Below are 19,849 nucleotides of genomic sequence, written 5' to 3'. Positions count from 1 at the left end.
TCCAGAGCGCGTCAAAAAAAGATGGAAGCAGAGGGGAGAAAGCCACAATATTAATCAGATCATGAGGAGGGAAGGGTGAGGGTAATGACAACTAGGCTAGCTCCAGAGCAGAGTAATCAGCTCACACCGAGGATTTCCAAAATAAGTGTAACTGAAGCAGAGAGCAGCTCACACTCTTGAATGTCTCCACGTCATCTCCGCTAGAGGAGGTCCATTTGTGAAGACCTAAGGAAGCTTCAAGTCGGTCATTTTAAATCACTGGAAGCCTCAGCAGCCCAATTTGTCTCTCATTTCGCAAGTCAATGACACGGCTAATTCTAACCCGATGACAATCACTATAGGGAGGGCTCTTCACTAATAGGGGGCTATTAGGAGAACTAAGAAAACCTCTGAAGGTCTTGTGGCTGCTTCCTTCCAGAACTTGAGAGCTCTGTATCAGTGGACCGGCCCTGCTCCCTTCTTATCTGGCTACCCTGGGGGTGCGAGCTCTTACCCCACTATGGAACAAGCATGTTTCTTACGCAGAGGGTGGAAACCAGAGTGCACGGTGAGAGAGCACACTCCAAGGAGAATGGACACAGTCTCGGGTTAGTGAAGCAAACGCGGCAGTTCAGCTTAGCTGAAATAAGCGAGTTAAAATGCCTTGCTCATAGTGTCCAGTCTCCTAAAAAGTGGTTCCTGCGTTTAAAAGGAGAAAAGAAAGAACCAGCAAGACACCACAAGGCAACAACAACAGTTGGTTGCAACCTCCCCACGGTCTGGCTGCATGTGGGGCATCAAGCGGGGGCTCATGCACTTAGTCTGCGCGCTGGGCGGGTGCAGCGCTGCTGCCCCCAAGGCGTCATGCAAACCGGGACCAACGAGGCCCCAGGACCCTCACTTCCCTGCCCACTCACTCAGGGCCAGCTGGACGCCCTCACAGCCCTAAGTACCAGAGGATCACGGGACACTCCTCCCAGAGGTGATTCAAAACAGAAACAACACCAGAGCTCAAGCACACGTCAAGGCATCCTGCAAAGTTCTTGTTTTCCCAAGATGACCACTTTGATGTTTCCCTTTTGAAACACCAAATATAAAAATCTTTAAAGAAAACCTCCCTTTTCTTTGTTAATGTTTTCACTAACACATCTTCACTAGTGGCCCAAGCATGTGGCTCACCAGCCTGGCAGGGAATCCTCGGCACCAAACGCTGTTTACAACAGCACACCTTCCTTTTCTTCACCATCACCCACCCTCTTTGAGTCAATATTCTCAAAAGCAGGCATTGTGGATGCGCCCAGGAAGCAGGTGAGAACAAAAACAACCTCCAGGACGTGTCTGTCACTTTGGAGCACTGGATCTGCGTCTCTACCCTGCTCATAGCCCTGGAATGTCGATGTATGAGGAACCACACCTGCTGTGAGGCAGGTGGGGAACAACAGGGACTGCCTGACCTTGTGAAATGACCCTGAATTCAGCTATGAATTGCAGGAACTCCAGAGAAGTGTTAAACTGATGTCTCCTCAATGGAATGAATGTAGAGGAAAGATCAAGCTAGCTAGCACTGTGTGTGTAAATGACTACACGGCCCACATCTAAAGTCCTTTATTCAAATTCAGGGAATGTCAGATAAATAGCCACATCCAAGGTCATAACAGCAATCCAGTTCATTGTTAAATGGAGATATGAAATTCCACTTCAGCCTGGTATACACGCAACATCCAGTGTCCAAAAGCTTCTGCTCCTTTTAAGTCAGTTTTTGAAGCTTAGATTGCACTTTTTTATAGCAACAATGTCCTACAGGGTGACTGGACTCCCAGGTCAGACCTGGAGGCCAAGCCACCTTATAGAACCATACATTTCTATGAGGAAATGGGCTCTGAATACCAACGGGGGATTCCAGGACCCTACTTGCTCCAGCAGGAAGACGGTGGAGCCCCGTGATGAGGAGGGACACTCCTGGCAGGCTGACTTTGAGGGCTCCTCATGTACAAACTGTAAAACCACCATGGGCCACTGTGTGTTGAGAACTGCCTGGCCTGAATTTTCTATATGAAAAGAAGTCTTGTTCTATTCGAATGTGAAAGCACAACTATCATGGGTAGGTGCTCGCTGTTTTCCTTCCACGACTGTTTCCTCTGAATACCCTCTACTCTCTAGGATTCTGAAGGCAGTTAACCTTCTCATCATAACCTGTAAGGTATTTCTGGATCCTTATGAAATGTTAGGGTAACCCATAAACCTTGCATTGACCCAGTTTTCACCAATTTTTACTACTTCTGGAAAAAACCTGTACTTTTGTCTACAATATATATTATCCTATATATACATCTATACAAAATTAAAACAAAGCTCTCCAGATAACAATAACCAACTCGGAGTTGCAAACCCTTAGGTCTTCTTTCACAGGTGTACATTTATCCACCACTATCACCTTCTTATCCTCCCACCACGAGTCATGAGTGGGAAAGTGCCTAACCCAGAAGTCGCAGGCACCGGGGCAATCAGGCCCCTAAGGCACTGGGACACGGTCACGGAAGTCAGGCAAGCAGCTGTCTGGTTGTCCTCCTCATGGAAAGACGAGCTAAAGTTGATTCTTTTCTAATTATGTAAAAATTAAAAGCCAAAAGAAAATAGAAAGACATTTGCTCTTTTGAGAAAATATAATTAGCAATATTAAGTTCCTTTCAAATTCCATCCAACTTGACATTCAAACAATTCAGTTAACCTTCCTTGTGATAATCCATATATGGTCTTTTAAATTTCATTTATGTGAGTACCTAAACAGTCTTTTCTTTAGCATGCCCAACAAAACAGAACATAGGCCAAACAGAATCTCTTAGAGTCCAAGTCAGGCTCAGCAAGAACTTGTAACCCAAGTAACTTCTCATAGAGAGGAAACCATATATGATAATTACACAGACTTATTGAATTAGCATGTTTAATGTCAGGCGCAGTTCTGCCAGGTCAGTATGGCCACTACTGCCACCAAATCCCATGGAGAGAGCCAGCAGGGACAGTGGGGCGTTGTGATGGGGTCCCACAGATGGAGACATTATAATATGGTTGGAAGAGCACAACAATTGTCCTGAAATCTTGTGATCTGAATTGTCAACCAACTATGTCATTGTCACCCTCAAGTCCTCTTCCTAACATCACCTAGAATTTCTCTTTCCTACTATCATCACCTATGGTGTTGATATACTTTATGTTAGAATCATACATTTCTATGTAAATGACTATACTGCTCAATCTAAACTCCTGTATTCAAATTTAGGGAATGTCAGATAAAAAGCCATGTCCAAGGTAATGACAGCAATTCTGTTCATTTTTAAAGGGAGAGATGAAGTTCTCTTTTTATATATTTGTCACCTTTCCTAAGCTGTGGGAAGATGCTACTAAAATGATCCTTCATCTACTTGATTTTTCCCATGTCCTGTAAAAGCAACAGCTCTAATAATCTAGTCGAGTAGCATTATTACTCAACACTGGATAGAGGCCATGAGTCTCCATGAGTCAACCAGGACAGAGGTCTGCAATCCTCTGCACTGCAATGCATGGCTTTATTCTGTGTGTGGTGAGGGAGAGGAAAGGGAGCCTGGGGTGAGTGTAAATAAATGCAGATATCAGGAAAAGTTGGATAAATCGGTGTGCCAACGGCCTAAGTGGTATTGTTCACAGGATTTCTCAGAGAAAAATCCTAAGACTCTAAAGAATGGGAATCTATAGACTAAATCATCCCTTAGGATCCTCATACTTCTGGAATATGGGGTTAACTGAAGTTACTCAGGTATACCTACAACACTACCCAATAGATGAGAATTTGTTAAAGAAAATAACCTACCAAATAAAGCATTTTTTTTCTTCTCAAGATTTCCCCAACCTTGCTTATGGAAGTCTTGTTTGCAATAACCAAAGCTTTCAGACTCTACTATTCTGCTAAAAAGAAGTAATCTAAATTTATATTATTCATTGATCACAATAATCTTGGTAAACCTTTATCATCACTTTGCACACAGATGTGCACACATTCATGCACACACGCACACTCACATCTGCTTATGCTTTTAGCACCTAGATCAGAGGAAACACAGTTTAAGAGAAGAACTATAAAGAAGGGCAGACAATGTCCGGGCCCAGAGCACAGCTGTATTTCTCATTTACACTTGAACAGGTCACGTACGGTATGACACTTCTTCCACATCTAAGTCACTCGGTTACACCTAAAGAAACATGACTTTGGGAAAAAGCAATACTTCCCCTGAGCAGTTAATGTACTTTCCCTTAATCTAAAAGTGTCTGTACCCTCAAATTTTTCAGGCTACTTCGCTAACTTCTCTTCTAGTAATAAAAACCTGATTTCAGGAGGGATTTCCAATAAAGGTATTTAGAGCAATATTTTTTTACAAACTATTTTCCATTTCTGATGCTAAAGGAACCTCTTTTGTATCTACATTGAAGTCAATGAAAAACTCAAAGTTTCAGTTCAATTAGCAAATAATTATACTTCCAAATCATCTCTAGACTCATAATCTCCAATACTGCCCAAGTGGTGGGAAAATCTAAACTTTATCACCCAGCACCCAAAGCATTCTATTGCAAGGTAGAAGTAGCTACTTAAGGTTTAGTACCAACCACATTGCTACTGCTAAAATCTAAAGTAAATTAAGATCCTCACGTAGCAACCACTTGTTAGCACCAAGAGCAGCAGCTTCTCCACATTTAAACTGCTCAAGGTACACGTCCAAGAATTATTTTGTCTTCATTTTTCTTTGTTTCAGGACATAAAAATATTTACTTCACACTCCTGTGTGCCTCCCACGATGGTTTCCTTTAGGGTAATAAATCAGGGCCATAGGGCACGGGAGGGGGCTCGACAGCTCAGCGGTACACGTGCCTGCACAGCAATCCCCACAAAGGCTGTTTCTCTCCTCACTAAGTGTCTGTCTCCCCCCCAACTTTTTTCCTGTTCTTCTGATGATTAGACATCTCTCTCAGATATGAATAATCTATACGGGCCTAATCCAGTTATATACACAGTGATAAAGGCTTTTCCATTTTTCCCCAAAGAAACATGCAAGTCAAGCTGTGAGCTAGGCCAGGCCACTGTTTTGAGGTCCTGCTACAGAACAGTGCTCTCATCTCCAAATGCCGCTGTGGGACATTTGTCACTGCAGGTTGCTGGATGGCCATGATGCACAGCAGACTGTTTTCCAGGCCTTTGAAATGGAGGTTGCCTAACGCCAAGGAGGCGTAAGCCTGGGCACGAGCCACATTTATTTTTCCTGAGGCATATTCATGAAAAAGTTCACGGGGGCATTATAACATGAAAACAGATCATGGAACGACAGTTATGTAGCAATGAGGCACTTAGAAAAGCTTTTGTTGGAATTAGGTCAGCCCAAGTAAAAACGTGACTTTTTGTGAGGTGCCACATGAGCGACATTATCTGAGCGATGTCCTGTGAACACCAGGACAAGAGACTCCACTGTGAGCAGCCCATCGTGTGTGTGTGCTTGTGAAAACACACTGGTGCCAAAATTACCATTTCACTAAACAAGTTCAAGTTTATAAATATCTGTAGGAAAGAAGTACCTTTTGATAACACCTTTCCAAGTTGAGGCCACTCAAAAACTTGTAGGCTTACTCATTAGATCTTAATATGATAACAAAATTAGCAGAAAATGTTGAATTTATTTAAAGAATTTTCTGGTTGTTTTTCTTTCATAATCAGTTTCTAATAATAACGTTTTAGCTGGTTTAAATATAACGAATTCAGGATCCCAAATGTAAAAGAAAACAAAGTTCATGATTAAGGCAATTACTCAGATAGTCCAGGTCAAAAACTTCCTCTATCGAATAACCAGATGGAGGCAAAGCGGGTTTTGAATTTGGGTAATGGTATTGTTTCCCATTTACATTTGTTTCTGTAGATCTGGTTGAAACTGAATTTATCACAAGGAGTATTTGGAACAGGGGGTCTGATCTGCAAATCATAATAATCAAGTCATCACAGCATGAAAAGACATAAAAAGCAATTATCCAACGAATCTGAGGCATGGAAACATCCAAACTGGATAAAGCAGGTTGAAAAATTTTGACCATAATTAAGGTTTATTTGTGATTATCTGGCTTGTCTATTTAAACAAACTTAGTTCAGTGATCAATGTACAATGCAAACTAGAAGGTCCCTATGAAAACACACCGGGTATACCTGTCAATATTAACAGTTAATTGGAAAATATTAAGCGTTACAAAGCCAGATTTCAAATGCCAAGGTGAAACGAATTCAGTAGCTTAGAGAATTAAGGAAAATATTTTTTCAATCTGAAGCTTTTCAAATCACGAAGCTACACATAATATGTTACATGTGGAAAATAATGACCAAATGGTTACTTAGGTTGTGAAAACTTCAAAATGTCAAGGGAATATAAACCAGTTTTAAACGGATAGGAGGAATTTATATCCACCTATTTCCAACTACATATTTTCCTCAATTATCTGTGTATAAATAAATGTATCTCAAAACACTTGCTCCTAAAAGCTGGAATGTCTTCTACTGAAGAACTTCTACGTTGTTCTCCTTAAAGTAGTGCAAGTGAATTCCTTCTACATTTCATGTTTTTCCACTTGCCTGAAGATGATATTTGAGGTTCCATGCTGCTTCTTTTCTAACCCATTTCTGAATAAAAATATTTATTTTTAGCAGTTTTACTGTTAAAACTTGAAATCTTGTAGCAGGAACTCAAAACTTGGTTATGTAAGCAGAAAAGAGAAGAGCCAGAGCCACTGAGAAGAAGACATGCGGCATTGCTTACTTAAATCCCCATCCTGTGCCCCCAAGGACGATAGCTGCTACCAGGATGGCACCAGCGATGGAGCCTATTATGAGATTGGTGGCACTAGGACCTGCGACAAAGGATCATGGGAGGAAAGTCGTATGAGCCAACCATCTTCGTTAGCACAAAGGAAAGCAGATAAGCGGTTTCAGCAAGTCAATACCCTGTGTGACAGATCCCTGGACACTTAAGTTGCCTTCATTTATTAGCTTAATGGCACTTTAGATGCTGTGGACAGGTACTGCTTAGACTTGTATGCCTGTAAATCTAAGGTTTCTGCACCATCAACAATTAAGTTCCATTACATTCACCTTTTGCAGAATTTGAAGCAAATATGCCCCCACTGCTGTCATGGCCCGTCTTCTCCTCCTCCTCTCCTTTCCCAGTACCATGAATCAAACAAGTAGAAGAACACGTAAAGACACAGCTGGATCAGACTTAGTTCAATCTGACCGGCAAAGAGAGCATGAAAAGAAGGAAACATATTCTACTCAAGTGCTCTTTCAAGCAGCAGCACACAACGTTGTCTGAATGCTAAATTTTTTATCCCCTCCTTGGAGACAGTGAAAATCTAGAAGTCAGAAGGTTATCAATAAAGATCTGACTCTGAAGCTTTGCTCTCAAAGACAGATTTCTTCACTGTACGGACCCGTACGGTGTTTAAGCAGTAAGATGGGGGTCCAAAGGCAAGCTATAAAGGAAGCATAAAACTCAATTGGGTAGTTTTGAGGAAATGGAAAAAATATTCCTTAGGTTCAATGGAGACCATCTTTGAGGTTCCCATTTGAAACTTGAGGCTCGGAAATATGAAAAAAGAAGGGAGCAGAAAGGACAGCCAGGAAGAAAATACAGAGTGGAGTTTCTATCAGTCAAGAGCTGACACGTGCTACAGGACATTCTCTCCATGCACGGGGAAAACATCTGAGCTCACTGTTTGTAAACGTAAGCAACATTAACCTAACACAAGAATTATTTTACATATCGCCCTCCTCAGGACGCAGGTCCAGCGCCCCTAACAGCACAGTGCTTTGGTCCTAACTATACATCCCTGTTCCAGAAGTCACAAGGCCAATTTTGGTAGTTCCTCTAAAATTCTCAGGTTTGTGTATACATTCGTTTCTGTGTAAAAAGTTCTCTTTTCTGCTCACATCAGTGCCCTCAGCCGCGTACATCAACAGATGCCACTTCCAGCGGCACTGAAACTGTGTGCGGTGTACGAGTTCACTCCGAGGCTGCCCAGCGCCGTGGGTGTGAGTGCAGAGTGGAGGGCAGCTGCCGCGGGATGGGGATGTGGTCTCTTCAGGTTCCTGAGCTTGGGACTAACCCCTGAGGTTCTACAGAACATAAATCTCAGCGGCTTTAGAGACACCAATAATAATACATAATAGCAGCAGGTTGGCGACTGTAGATGGAGCACTTCCCACGTGCCAGGTGCGGTGCTAAGCACCCACCAAATATTATCTCATCTGATCCCCACAAAAACCACATGATGTAGGAACATGACTCTCCCTGTTTAAGTGACGGAATAGAGGCTTTAGAGCTTCATAAGGACAGAGGCAGATTTGAACACAGATCTGTCTGTCTCCAAGGTCATGCTGTGAATCCAGGGTTAGCAAACCAGAGCCCACAGGCCAAGTCTGGCCCCACTGTCTGTTTTGCAGAGAAATGTTCCTGGAACATGGCTCCGCTCATTCAGGTACATGCCGCTCAAAGCTGCTTCCCACAAGGCTGTGACAGATTCCCAGGACCTGCAGAGCCACGCCACTTCCCACCTGGCCCTTCACAGAAAGTTCGCTAACCTGCTCTGATGTAATGGGATTCCATCTGCATGGACTTCCTCCCACATTTTAATAGGGAATAAAATTTTGAAACAAACACTTAAAATATATTTATATCACCATGTACATACTCTATGCTTTAGACATGGTTTGCACTCTACTAGCTCAGAAGACAGAGGCTGGGATCAGAGTCAATATATAAGCCATGAGAAATGGTTCCAAATTTACAATTATAAACTAAGAAGGAGAAATAAAAGCCAAACAAACAAAACAAGAAAAACGACCTCTGTCCATGGATCTTTAGTGACGAAAAGAACATCACACTATCAGTTACACAAGGAAGTGTTACAACAATCTATATTGTACTTTATGTGGATTTTATTTTTAAAAAACTATATTTACTTTTTTAGCAATTATGGCAAAATTTAGAATTCAAAGTAAAAACTCAGTAAATTAATAGACAAAAACAGTACATAAACCAAGAATGATAATAACAAATCTATTTTTAGGAAGAGTATATGAACACTCACACGGACTTACCTGTCACAACCAGCAACAGCCACAAACCGCCAACGTTGGGAGGGAGGGACGAAAGGAATGCTGGTGACAAGGACTACACTTTACAACAGCGGCCGCGGCTCTGCCTACGCTGAGACTCACAGGGGACTCGTTGAAACTCGTCCCTTCAGTTAGGACACTGTGGCACAGCACAGTTACGGCCAATCAATAACATAAAAAATGGAATTGGGATGATTTTTAGAAAACTACCTTTCTTCAAGGAGGAACTTCACATAAATGTATATATAGAATTTCCCCTGGAAAAGGAATGTTACTTCTGTATATCATCCAGCCAACAGCCCCAGGTGAAATTTTACAGGGCAAAGTTCTTGTTTTCTCTAAATATTTGACCTCTGTTATATGCTTTTTCTTCTAACAAGTAAGAAGAAAGAAACATTTCTTCCTGTATTTCTAGCGTCCCCTGGGCTAACTAGCTTCATGGTCCACAGTGATGGGATGTGAGTTAGAACACCCAAGTCCAGTCTAAGCCCTTCAATTCGGGGAGATGAGGCTCAGGCAATCTTCAACACGAGTGTGACCTACGGATCTGCTCCCCGCTTAATGCTATTTTGGTGCCTGGGTCTCCCTGACCCAGAACACAAGAAGAGCATCTGTGTGCTGCAACCAATGGGACTAAGGAGGAACGTGTGAGATTAGCAACATGCCTGTGTTTGGGCTGGTTGAGTAGAGGGTATCTGGTGATGCCTGAAGATATTAGTAACTCATTCCTGGGTCACTGTGAAATGTTACCACCACCACAGTGAATAGAAAAGACAGCCTGTGAAGCTGTGCTTCTGTCATTTGTAAATGCTCTCTCTGTAACTAGACAGAGAGAAAAAAATCATGATAATCTTTGAGCGTACAGATTAACAATCTCATAAAAGCACTATCCCACGGAGAACTGACAGCTATTCTGAGGATGTGGATCAAGGACAGAGCAAACTAAATACAGGCACAGGAGAGCTGTACTTCTGTAGGGGCAAGTGGCATAAAATACATTTATTCGTACACTGGCTATTTTTAAGACAAACCCACCAGATAATTTGCAACTGTTCACCGAAGGTTTTGCAGGTTTGGATTAAATATCTTTTCATTCTTAATCCTCCTTGCTCCCAAATATTTATGTAAACTTCAAATTTGAATTATTAACCTATTTTATAAGAAAAAAATAAAGGCATTATCCAAAATATCTTCTTTTAAAAAAAAAAACTAAGCTGAAGCCTCCTATGTCACTCAATAAATGGAGAAAATATTAATGACTATCACTCAGATTATCTTTAAAAGGAGCTACCACTGTTGATAATTTCTAATTATATATGTGGATCTATTTGACTGGTGAAGATTAAATTCACTATAAGAATCCTAATAAAACATAATAAAAGAATTTTTGCCAATAAATAGTAAAAAAAAAATGATCTGTATCTTAAAATTGCTTTTACAAGCAGAGGAGCAATGGAAGGTTTTGGACTGCTGCTTTCATTCTGAAGACATCATAAGCACCCCAACGTTATTTTATGCCCCACATTGTTCCAGACAGGAGAAGGTTCCTCACTGCACGAGAAGGCCACATGACACAAACACATCCAAATCACACCACAAGTTGCACGACCACAGGAAACACGGCAGAGACAAGACACAGGGGGTCAGGGGCCAGGGGTCAGCTCACACCCCAGGAACCAAACAGAAACACTCTGAAACTCACAACGATGCTTACTCTATTCCCCACCCTGTGCCTCCAAAAATCACCCCCAGGGCCAGAATGGTGCCCGCCACAGCACCTATTAGCCTGCTTGTGGCCATGTTCACTGTGCGGAGGGAAAACGGAGATTTTTTAACAAAGGACATTAATTACACACTGATTTCACTAACATACAAAATCACCTATTCAGGAAATGCTTTGAAAGTCAGTTAAATATTGAGATCTTTGCTTTAAGATTTGAAATTAAGATCTACATACACATCGCAAGTATTTGAGGATAATTCTGAATTTATCTTCAAACTCCACAAACCCGACTTAAAAACATAATCTCTTACAAATACTTTTAAACCCTTAAATAATCCAATTTGAGTTATAGGTCCTACAAGGAGTGAGGTAAAATTAAAATATAATTGAAATTGCATAACAGTAAATCTGGATTTTTATTACAGAAGTTACAAATCATTAGTATACTTTTTTTTTTTTTGCAGAGGAAGACTCGACCTGAGCTAACATCTGCTGCCCATCCTTCTTTTTTTTTTTTTTGCTTGAGGAAGATTAGCCCTGAGCTAACAGCTGTGCCAATCTTCCTCTATTTTTTGTATATGGGTCACACTGCCTCAGCATGGCTGGTGAGTGGAGTAGGTCCATGCCCAGGATCCAAACCTGTGAACCCAAGCCGCAGAAGCGGAGCGCAAGGAACTTGAACCATTTGGCCACGGGGCCAGGCCCTAAATCATTAATGTACTTTTTATAAACTTCTTAAACTGTAAAATATGCCTAAGAAGCTATATCTTTTTAAAATTCAAACTTATCATTCAATTTTGTTAAAATCTTTACAAATTTAAAAGAGTATCTTTAAAATTAAATGCATTTTTACCTGGAAAGTTATTTTACCTGGAAACGTATATTTCAAATAACTCTGAAATGTTTGGGTTTCTATCACGGTATTTGGACACTTAATTTTTTGTTTATCATCTCCAGTGTATAAACTACGCATGGAGAGAAAGTTAGGGTCTCTGGGAAACTGTACAAATTGCTTCAGACCACCCAAAGGCAGACTACCAAGGGAGACACTCAACCCGGGCATACCCGGTCATGTGCTGCAAAGTGGGCGGCATGAGCACAGGTCCCCAGGGGCTTCCCTGCACAGGCAAGATGAAGTTTAGTGTTGAAGTGGAAGGCAGATTATATAGGGCTGAGCACGTCTGTGTGTCTGCGTCTGCACACAAGCCCGTGGACATACATGCACTTCATCTCATGTTTCTATGTGAATCCAGTACTGGCTTCAAACACTTTACCAACAGAAACAGAGATCAGCTTCAACAAGGCTGCATTCACACAGACTGTGTGCTGGGAGACACTGAAACAAAACAGAGACCACAACTCGGAGTCACAATTTTTTAAGGCTTACTATTGGGCTTGTTGACCTTTTTAGTAAATATTCTCCCAGAAAGAATCTTGATCTCTAACCCTGGTGAGCACAATTACTTCATTTCATCACAGGGCAAATAACACAAGTGAGAGGTTCTAGTTTTATCACTAACTAAGCACAACCTGAGTTGTTTTTAAAAACAAAAAAAGATGGGGACACAACAGAAAACAGAGGAAGTCTACTGAGAGCACTGAAGGAAAGGAGGCAAGACCAACGTATGCAGTGGTGGTAATGTTTTCCAAATATGAAAAGATGTTATAATTCAAAATAACCAAAACTGTGGTTCAGAGTCCAAATCATGGAGGCAAATACTGGGATGAAAGATATTCCAGATGTAAGGCCTCATTTCTTTAACACCTTAGAAAATCATTGCTTTCAGAACACTAAATTAACTAGGATACATTTTGTTATACACACATATTTTTTGCTTAAATTTTAGGCATTGGATCTCAAAGCCCAAATACACAAGAGTCCTAGTACCTCTTCAATTTTCATAAAAGCCATATATGCTAAATTATAGGAAACACACACACACTCCTGTAAATGTGATGCTAAATGAGTACTTGCTAATTTAAAAAAATTATAGTAACTGTATGGAATGATAAATAAAAATAACAATTTAAAAAGTCTTTTGTATTTGCTGCGGGTGTAATTTCTCACTGAGGAATCAAGAGAATTAGGCAATCCACCATGCAGGTGTTAGAAACACAACCAGAGGAACAAGACATTTCCACAGATGCTTCAAATGTGTAGTCAAGACAAACAGATAGAGTCTGAAATACTCACTGAGCAAGAATAATTATCTCCAAATTCTTAATTGATAAGTGCTTTCAACACCAAAGCAAGATAAAACTAAGTGGGACTAGAGTTTTTCAAAAGTGTCCTCTCCTCTTCTCGTTCTCCCTCCCTCTACTACTGTCAATTCTGGTTTACTGAAAATAGATGTAAAATCCAGCTGATTCTTTAGCGTGATACCTAACAGGGTTATCTCTTCCAGGAGGTAGTGACTCCATCTGTTTTCAAACTGACATGGATTAACGGAGTGGCTCACAGGAGGGTGGATTTTTACAGGGGACGTATTTGAAAACTGAGGTTCCAGCTGCTCTTCGCAGCTACAAAGAATTTATCTTCTCATTGAAATAATTCCCTGGACCTTTGGGGGCCTACACTCTGGTTTCACTTCTGTACTAATTTGTTATCATGTAACTGTAATTGTTCACTCATTCATTTGTTATCTACTAAATGCCTTTTTTGTTCCAGGAACTACGCTAGGGGTGTGACAATGTATCTTATTTTTCTTTTCATCCTACCGAACCTGATGATAGAACTCTTCAAGATTCTAGCAAATAATACAATCCTCATATGAGAAACTTAACTTTGCTCCCTAACTCTTTGACACACTTACTTTCCATTAATACTTGATTGTGGAAACTGGTTATTACCTGACAGTATGTTTTCCTCTTTATTTCTGTTGTTCGTTGGTTTATCATTATTATTTTTAGTCTTGGTCTCTGCTATCTAGGGTCATTTCTGTGCTAAAAGTAGAATTTTTGAGAAGTATAGAATATTAAGATGCAAACTGTGAATCTTCTCCTTTTCTTAAGAATTTCTATTTTATATGTAGAATTCTTCCACAAACAAGTCATGCTTTCAGACATTCTGAAACTGTGTTTTTGAATATTAGTGGTGTTTTTTTCCTTTTCTTTTCTTACTTTTAGAGTTTCTAAAACAGAAAGGCGCCTTATTTCGTCCATGGGATTCCAAGGAGCTAGAAGGAGCTACAAGCCTGCATCACTTCATTCTTCAAAAGCATCATTTGTGCTCTACGGACCAAAGTTCTTGCAGTCGGGGTTTATCATTTTGCTAAAATTTAAGATGAGAAATAAATACTAAATATACTCTTTATACTTTAGAGTATAATATTGGCATTACAAACAGATATTTTATCTAGCTTCATATTTCAATATGTTAGACATACAATCATATCTCCTTACTCTTTTCCATGAAAAAAACCCAACATTTTAAGTTCATTTTTGGACACATTGGGACAAATGTCTAAAAGGATGAAAAATAAATTATTTCATATAGAAATATTATTTCAGTCAGTTTACACTGTCAATGGAAGTTTTCTGAACTCAAACAAAATAAACTCACAGTGCGTGAAAAATGTTTTAAACTTGGTAAATTCTTAAGTTATTGATGAGGCCATTGTTAGTGAGAAAAATACCTTGGTGATACATAATTATACACAAGCATAATCATATATGATAGTCATAACATCTCATATTTAATCATCCTAACTACAAAATCACAGAATTGTGCACTCACAAAGGAAGTCATCAAAAAGATATACGCAAAGGTAAACTAATACTCCTCAAGGTATTAAGACTTAGAAATTATGGTTCTCAAAATACTAAATGTGAATAATATAACACTTCCTTTGAGAAGTAACGGGTCAGCTAATAAGCTTCATCATTACTTGGTTATTATTTCACCCTTTCTGCTTATTATTGTGCTAGAAGAACCAGCAGAATAACTGAATACTCAGCCTCAAATGAGGCAATGCGCAATACCAGGGAAAGCTTTAGGCTCAAGACCAAGTGATCTACGTTTTATTCTTGGCTCTGCCCCTAACTAGCTGTTAACCCTGATAATTAAGTTAGTTTTCTCATTTGTACAACAGCGGGTCTGGACTGAACTGCCACTAAGGCCCTTCTATCTCTCATTTGATGACTATGGTCATAAGGGTCTGACCACAGCTTCCTAGGAACAGTTTCTGATCTTCCATATCAATGAAAACATTTGATAGGTTCCCATTTCTTCTTTTTCCTCCTAAAATGGTGATGCAAACCATCCAATGAGAAAAGTTCCACTGTATTCCACAACAAGCACCAGGCAAAGATGTCTACAAATCAACAAACATTCCAGGCACTTGACCTGGCTCTCCCTACAGCAGGTGGGAATTCTAGGTCTTTTAAACAGAGTTCAAACATATTCTCCCCTTGTAGAACAAACCAAAATAATTTCTTCCAGTGAGTTCAGAGGAAACAAGTTGAGAGAAGAGAACCAGAAGAGTCTTCATATGTGAAATAAGTGGCAATGTAGAAAAAATGAAGTAATACATCATAGAAAATCTTTTTAAAAAAATCCTCACTCATATGGTTTTTGCTTTGAGATCCTAGTTCTTCTCTTTTAATAATTTTGATTTGAGAGGTTGGAGCAAATAATCTAGCTTTAAATAGTGAGTCAACAGGGGACAACCTTAGTCAGTGCAGAGTGACTTCAACGGCAATACTTTCATGAGTGTTTTTAGTCCCTACTGGAGAGATGGAGAGGTTTTTTATTCTTCCAGGAACTTAATACTTGAAATAAAAAAAAATACTCAAAACATATTGGTTCATTTCTGACATCCTCAAATCGATGGAAACAGTCACAGAAATCACCTTTCTTTTTACTAATTTGGTCTTGATCCAAGAGGCTGCAGGTGGGTACAATTTATCTTTTATGCCAATGTTCATGATAAAAAAGGCAATATTTTCATTTAGCTTCTTGAATTTTTTTTTCCATAACAAAGAAGTACATTGAAATGAAATAAAACGAGGTATTTTTCCTACCCTCTCACTATATCTATACAGAAAACCTTCATCTATGGATATGATGGGCCAGATCATTGTGCGTGTTGCACAATATATATGGCAAGTATTTGGGGAGGGCCCAAACACTGTGCTCAGTAAGGTAGGTGCCAACCAAACGAATTCCACCCTGGGAAAGAACGTGGAGCATGCAGTTAGAGAGAAACCCTGGCACCTCACACAGCTGCTGAACCTACAGTCAAGAAAGTACTGATTGTTTTACCATCTTGAGTTCATTACCTGTGACTCTTCAGCAAGGCAATACGACAAATGGCTACTGATGAACTGAAATCAGCACTAACACTCGGCATTCCATTTCCTTTACACACTCCCAAAGGGAAGGGATGAGATATTGATGGAGTGCCTACTATGTGCTGAGGATGTGCTCTCTTTTAAATAGCAGATAGTCAATAAAAATTTGCTATCTGGATAAAAAAAGGAGTAAAGTACATAGTCTCTCTCATTATCTTCTTTTAACCAGAACATCAAAAATAAAATCATAAAACTTACAACAAAGGGTTAAAGTTTTGATTTCTGTTGTTTTCCATTTTACTAGTGTAATAACAGTTTTTTCTACAGAGGCTGAAAAAATCTAAATAAATAAATATAGAGCTATTATTCAGTTGTACCAATTGCTTGACTTTTCTGAAAATCTAATAATTTATAATAACTGCTCTTCATTTATATCAATTAATGGCTTTTTTCAATTTAATCAAGATTATTAGAGATTCACGAAGATTTTAACAATTTTAGAACCAATGGGAACCTTTACTCTAATGAATTCATTGTCTCCATTAAGAACCAAAACAGAAAACATGCAACAGGAGAGAAATTTACCAGAATGCTTATACTGATTATAAATCTGAGTCGTGGGATTAAGGATGATTTTTAATTTTCTTTTTAATCTTTCTTGTATTTTAAAATTTTTCTACAGTAAACGTGTTACTTGAATGATCAAAAAGGATATCTTTAAAAGATAATGTAGAATAGCACATAATTAAATGGGAAGAGAGCAAAACAAACAGAAGGTAGCTGTGAGCATTCTCATCTTTAGAAAGCAGCTGTTTACCTCATGCCTCCATGTAAGTTTTCCAGGCGTGGGTAGGGGAGGAGTGGGGACTAGACAGGGCCAGCAGTGAACAACCCCGTCCCTACCTAACAAGGTCAGATAAGAGTCTAGGCCAGCTTAGCTCTGCTCATCTGTTCAGGAGCCTTCATACGTCACTTAGGAAAAGCAGCGACTAGATCTTTAAGAGAATCACACACAAGCTAGGAGAGAAGATTTGGAAAGAGTAAACCTCTGCTGCTCTCCTCAGAGCCTAAATCTTCTCTAAATCTAACTTCCGAAGGTGGATCCAAGAATGTTTTGTTTTAGTTTTAAAGTAACAAAAGACTAATTTAAAGTGGAATTTGTTCCCTTTTAGACATAGAAGGAGAATAGAAACAGACTGAGGGTGTGATTATGATTCTTACAGAATTGTAATACCATGGGCATATTAAGCAAATGCATGAAAAGTGTTCTAACACACCCACTATTACAGAACATCACACATGCACACCACTCATATCAGCCTAATCTTTTCAGGAACTGAGGGCTACAGAGCTTCATACGCTTTTGAAGTCATATTTTCCCACATGGACAATACCAAAGTTCAGAGAGTTTAAACAAGATTTCACCCAAAACTAAGCAAATCAAAATACACTATTTCCACATATATTTTTCCTATCTGCAGGAAAACAGCATGATAGTTATTTATAAAACACTGTTAACAGCACCATGAAAAAGAAGAACCTGATGTACACTGCCATTGGGGTACAGTGTTCACTCTAGCAATCCCTTGGTTTCTCAGGTACGATGCTAGAGATGCTGTCGTAAGCCTACTGCAACTGATGACTCTTCTAGATCTTTGAAAATCGTATGAGGGGTTGGGAATGGGGAGAATAATGAGAAAGTGAATATTAATAATAATATTCATGATGACATAGACTACATCATAACACGACATAACAGAAGAGAAGGGGCCTGAGATCAGGCCCCTGGGTCCTGGTCACCCAGGTCACTACAGCATGTCATCTGACCTCAGGGTCTGCACGTGCTCACCTGCACCTTGGGGGGTTCCAGATGGCCACTGAGGCTCCTTTTAACTCTAAAATTCTGATTTCTCTCCTTTCAATGGCTGATTAAAACAAAGGTCCAGATCCTTCACATTTTCTTTGAAGAATTACAGCTCTTTGAAGAATTCCTAATCAGAGGTGTGATTTGTCAGAGCACAAAGACTACAACTTCCCTCTGGGGGGATCCCAGTGTTGAGGAACGACCAGAGTGTCATGTCAGCCACGTGGATTTTATCTCTTAGAAAACTGGCAGAGCTTAGACAAACTATGAAATGATTAACATTTGTGATTATGGAAAAAGAATGAGGTTTAAAGGAAAGAAAGGAAATCGGTATACTTACTTCTTCCTAATCTCAATTCTACACTAAGGGGAAATTCAAAAATCTTTTTCAATATGATATTTTAGAGTCCTTAATTCTGCGGTACCATGAATTTGACATTTTAGTGGCACAAAGAGATATTCTTGTGTGTCTCCTTTCAAACCGATTAAGTTGTTGTATTGGCACCACTGGAAGAACGCCAATGAATTCAGTATGCAACGGATTGACAGCGAAATCACACAAACCCTTGGGTCCTTCATCCTTGGGAGGGTGAAGGTTCCTGACTGGATCCCGGATGCTGCAGTCTGTCCCCGCCCAGGTGAAGTCACAGATGCAGGTGGCTTCATTACTGCACACCTGTGAGGAGCAGAGAACAGGACAGGATATTTTCACGGTGCTTTGTAGAACAATGGTGATAAACGGAAAGGACACCCGAGGTATGGCAGAGGCTTTAAAGACCATTTGGAATTTTTAAAACTCTCTCACAGTTTTGAGTACAAAACAGGGGAAATAATGGATAGATCGAGTTGTTGGATGGTGTTTTCTTCAGTTAATTATAGAAAAATAAAGATTAAAAGGAAGAAAATATTAAATTAAATATTAATCGTGTCGACATGATTTAAGCACTATCAGACAACGTAGTTTTTTCAGAAGTAGTTGTTTTTAGGAACATACTTTAGAAACATATATGCCTAACGCAAGAAATTAATCGTCCGGGGCTCCAGAGGCATGGCCAGAGAGCAAGACCGGGACGCGCACTGCACTGGCTACCACGTCCACCAGCAGGCTCACTGGGGGCACTGCCCAGCCGAACGAGCCCCCGCCCACCTCCCTGCCTGCCTGCGTTATCACTCTTCTCTGGGCCAGCCAGGCCGAGGACCCTCCCCAGTGACCTTTGTCTCCTCACTTCCTCCGGGAATTGAGCAGCGTGCTGGAATGGACTTGTAATTTAGATGAAATAAATACCCATCTGCAAACTAGAGACAGGTGTTTACAGCCTTATCTGCCTGAGAAAGACATTCCGAGACAGATCATCAGAGATGATAAAACCAAATTTAAGCTTACTGATATGAGATGCTTTTTAATCTAAATATTGTAATACCATGATTATGATTAACAAGGCTGAATTTGACCTTTTTTTAACAAGATGAAAAAATGAGTAGTAGAGAGGAGCAGTAGAGAATTAAGGATTCTTTTATGTGTTAAGTTTCATCATGCTTTCAGAGCAATAAGTGAAATAACTGAGAGGTCCACCCGGTGCTTCCACTTAGCATTGAGCACTCACTCTGTGCTGGTACCTATGCTAAGTGCTTCCTGTACAGCATCTCGTTTAAGCCTGATGCTGGCACCCTGATGGCTGACAGAGGTTAAGCGACTGGCCTGAAGTCACACGGACAGCAAGAAGCAGAGTCAGGACTCAAACCCAGGATTCCCTCTAGCCCCAAATCCGTGCTCTTGATCACCAGGCTATGCACCTCCCCTGTGAGCCCATGGTTC

At 40.1% G+C, this 19,849-nt stretch overlaps 1 protein-coding gene across 5 annotated transcripts in view; it reads right to left on the bottom strand.

Annotated features, from left to right (window-relative positions):
• The window catches only part of ADAM23 (ADAM metallopeptidase domain 23), a 151,456-nt gene that overhangs the window by 3,642 nt on the left and 127,965 nt on the right, over positions 1-19,849 (bottom strand). For 2 of the 5 annotated variants that reach the window (XM_087435698.1, XM_087435700.1), the window contains exon 24: positions 18,598-18,709. In XM_087435698.1, coding sequence (XP_087291824.1) covers positions 18,598-18,709 — 112 coding nt within the window. Of the gene's footprint in view, positions 1-4; positions 6,889-10,888; positions 18,710-19,849 lie in introns of those variants that run through there. The other 3 variants (XM_087435699.1, XM_087435701.1, XM_087435697.1) reach the window with 3 other exon arrangements.

Source organism: Ceratotherium simum, chromosome 9 (genome assembly GCF_057802395.1).
Source record: "Ceratotherium simum simum isolate JZ-2026a chromosome 9, ASM5780239v1, whole genome shotgun sequence".
Classification (NCBI taxonomy): domain Eukaryota; kingdom Metazoa; phylum Chordata; class Mammalia; order Perissodactyla; family Rhinocerotidae; genus Ceratotherium; species Ceratotherium simum.
Note: the sequence above shows the minus strand (reverse complement) of the source record. Positions and strands in the feature narration are given on the sequence as shown.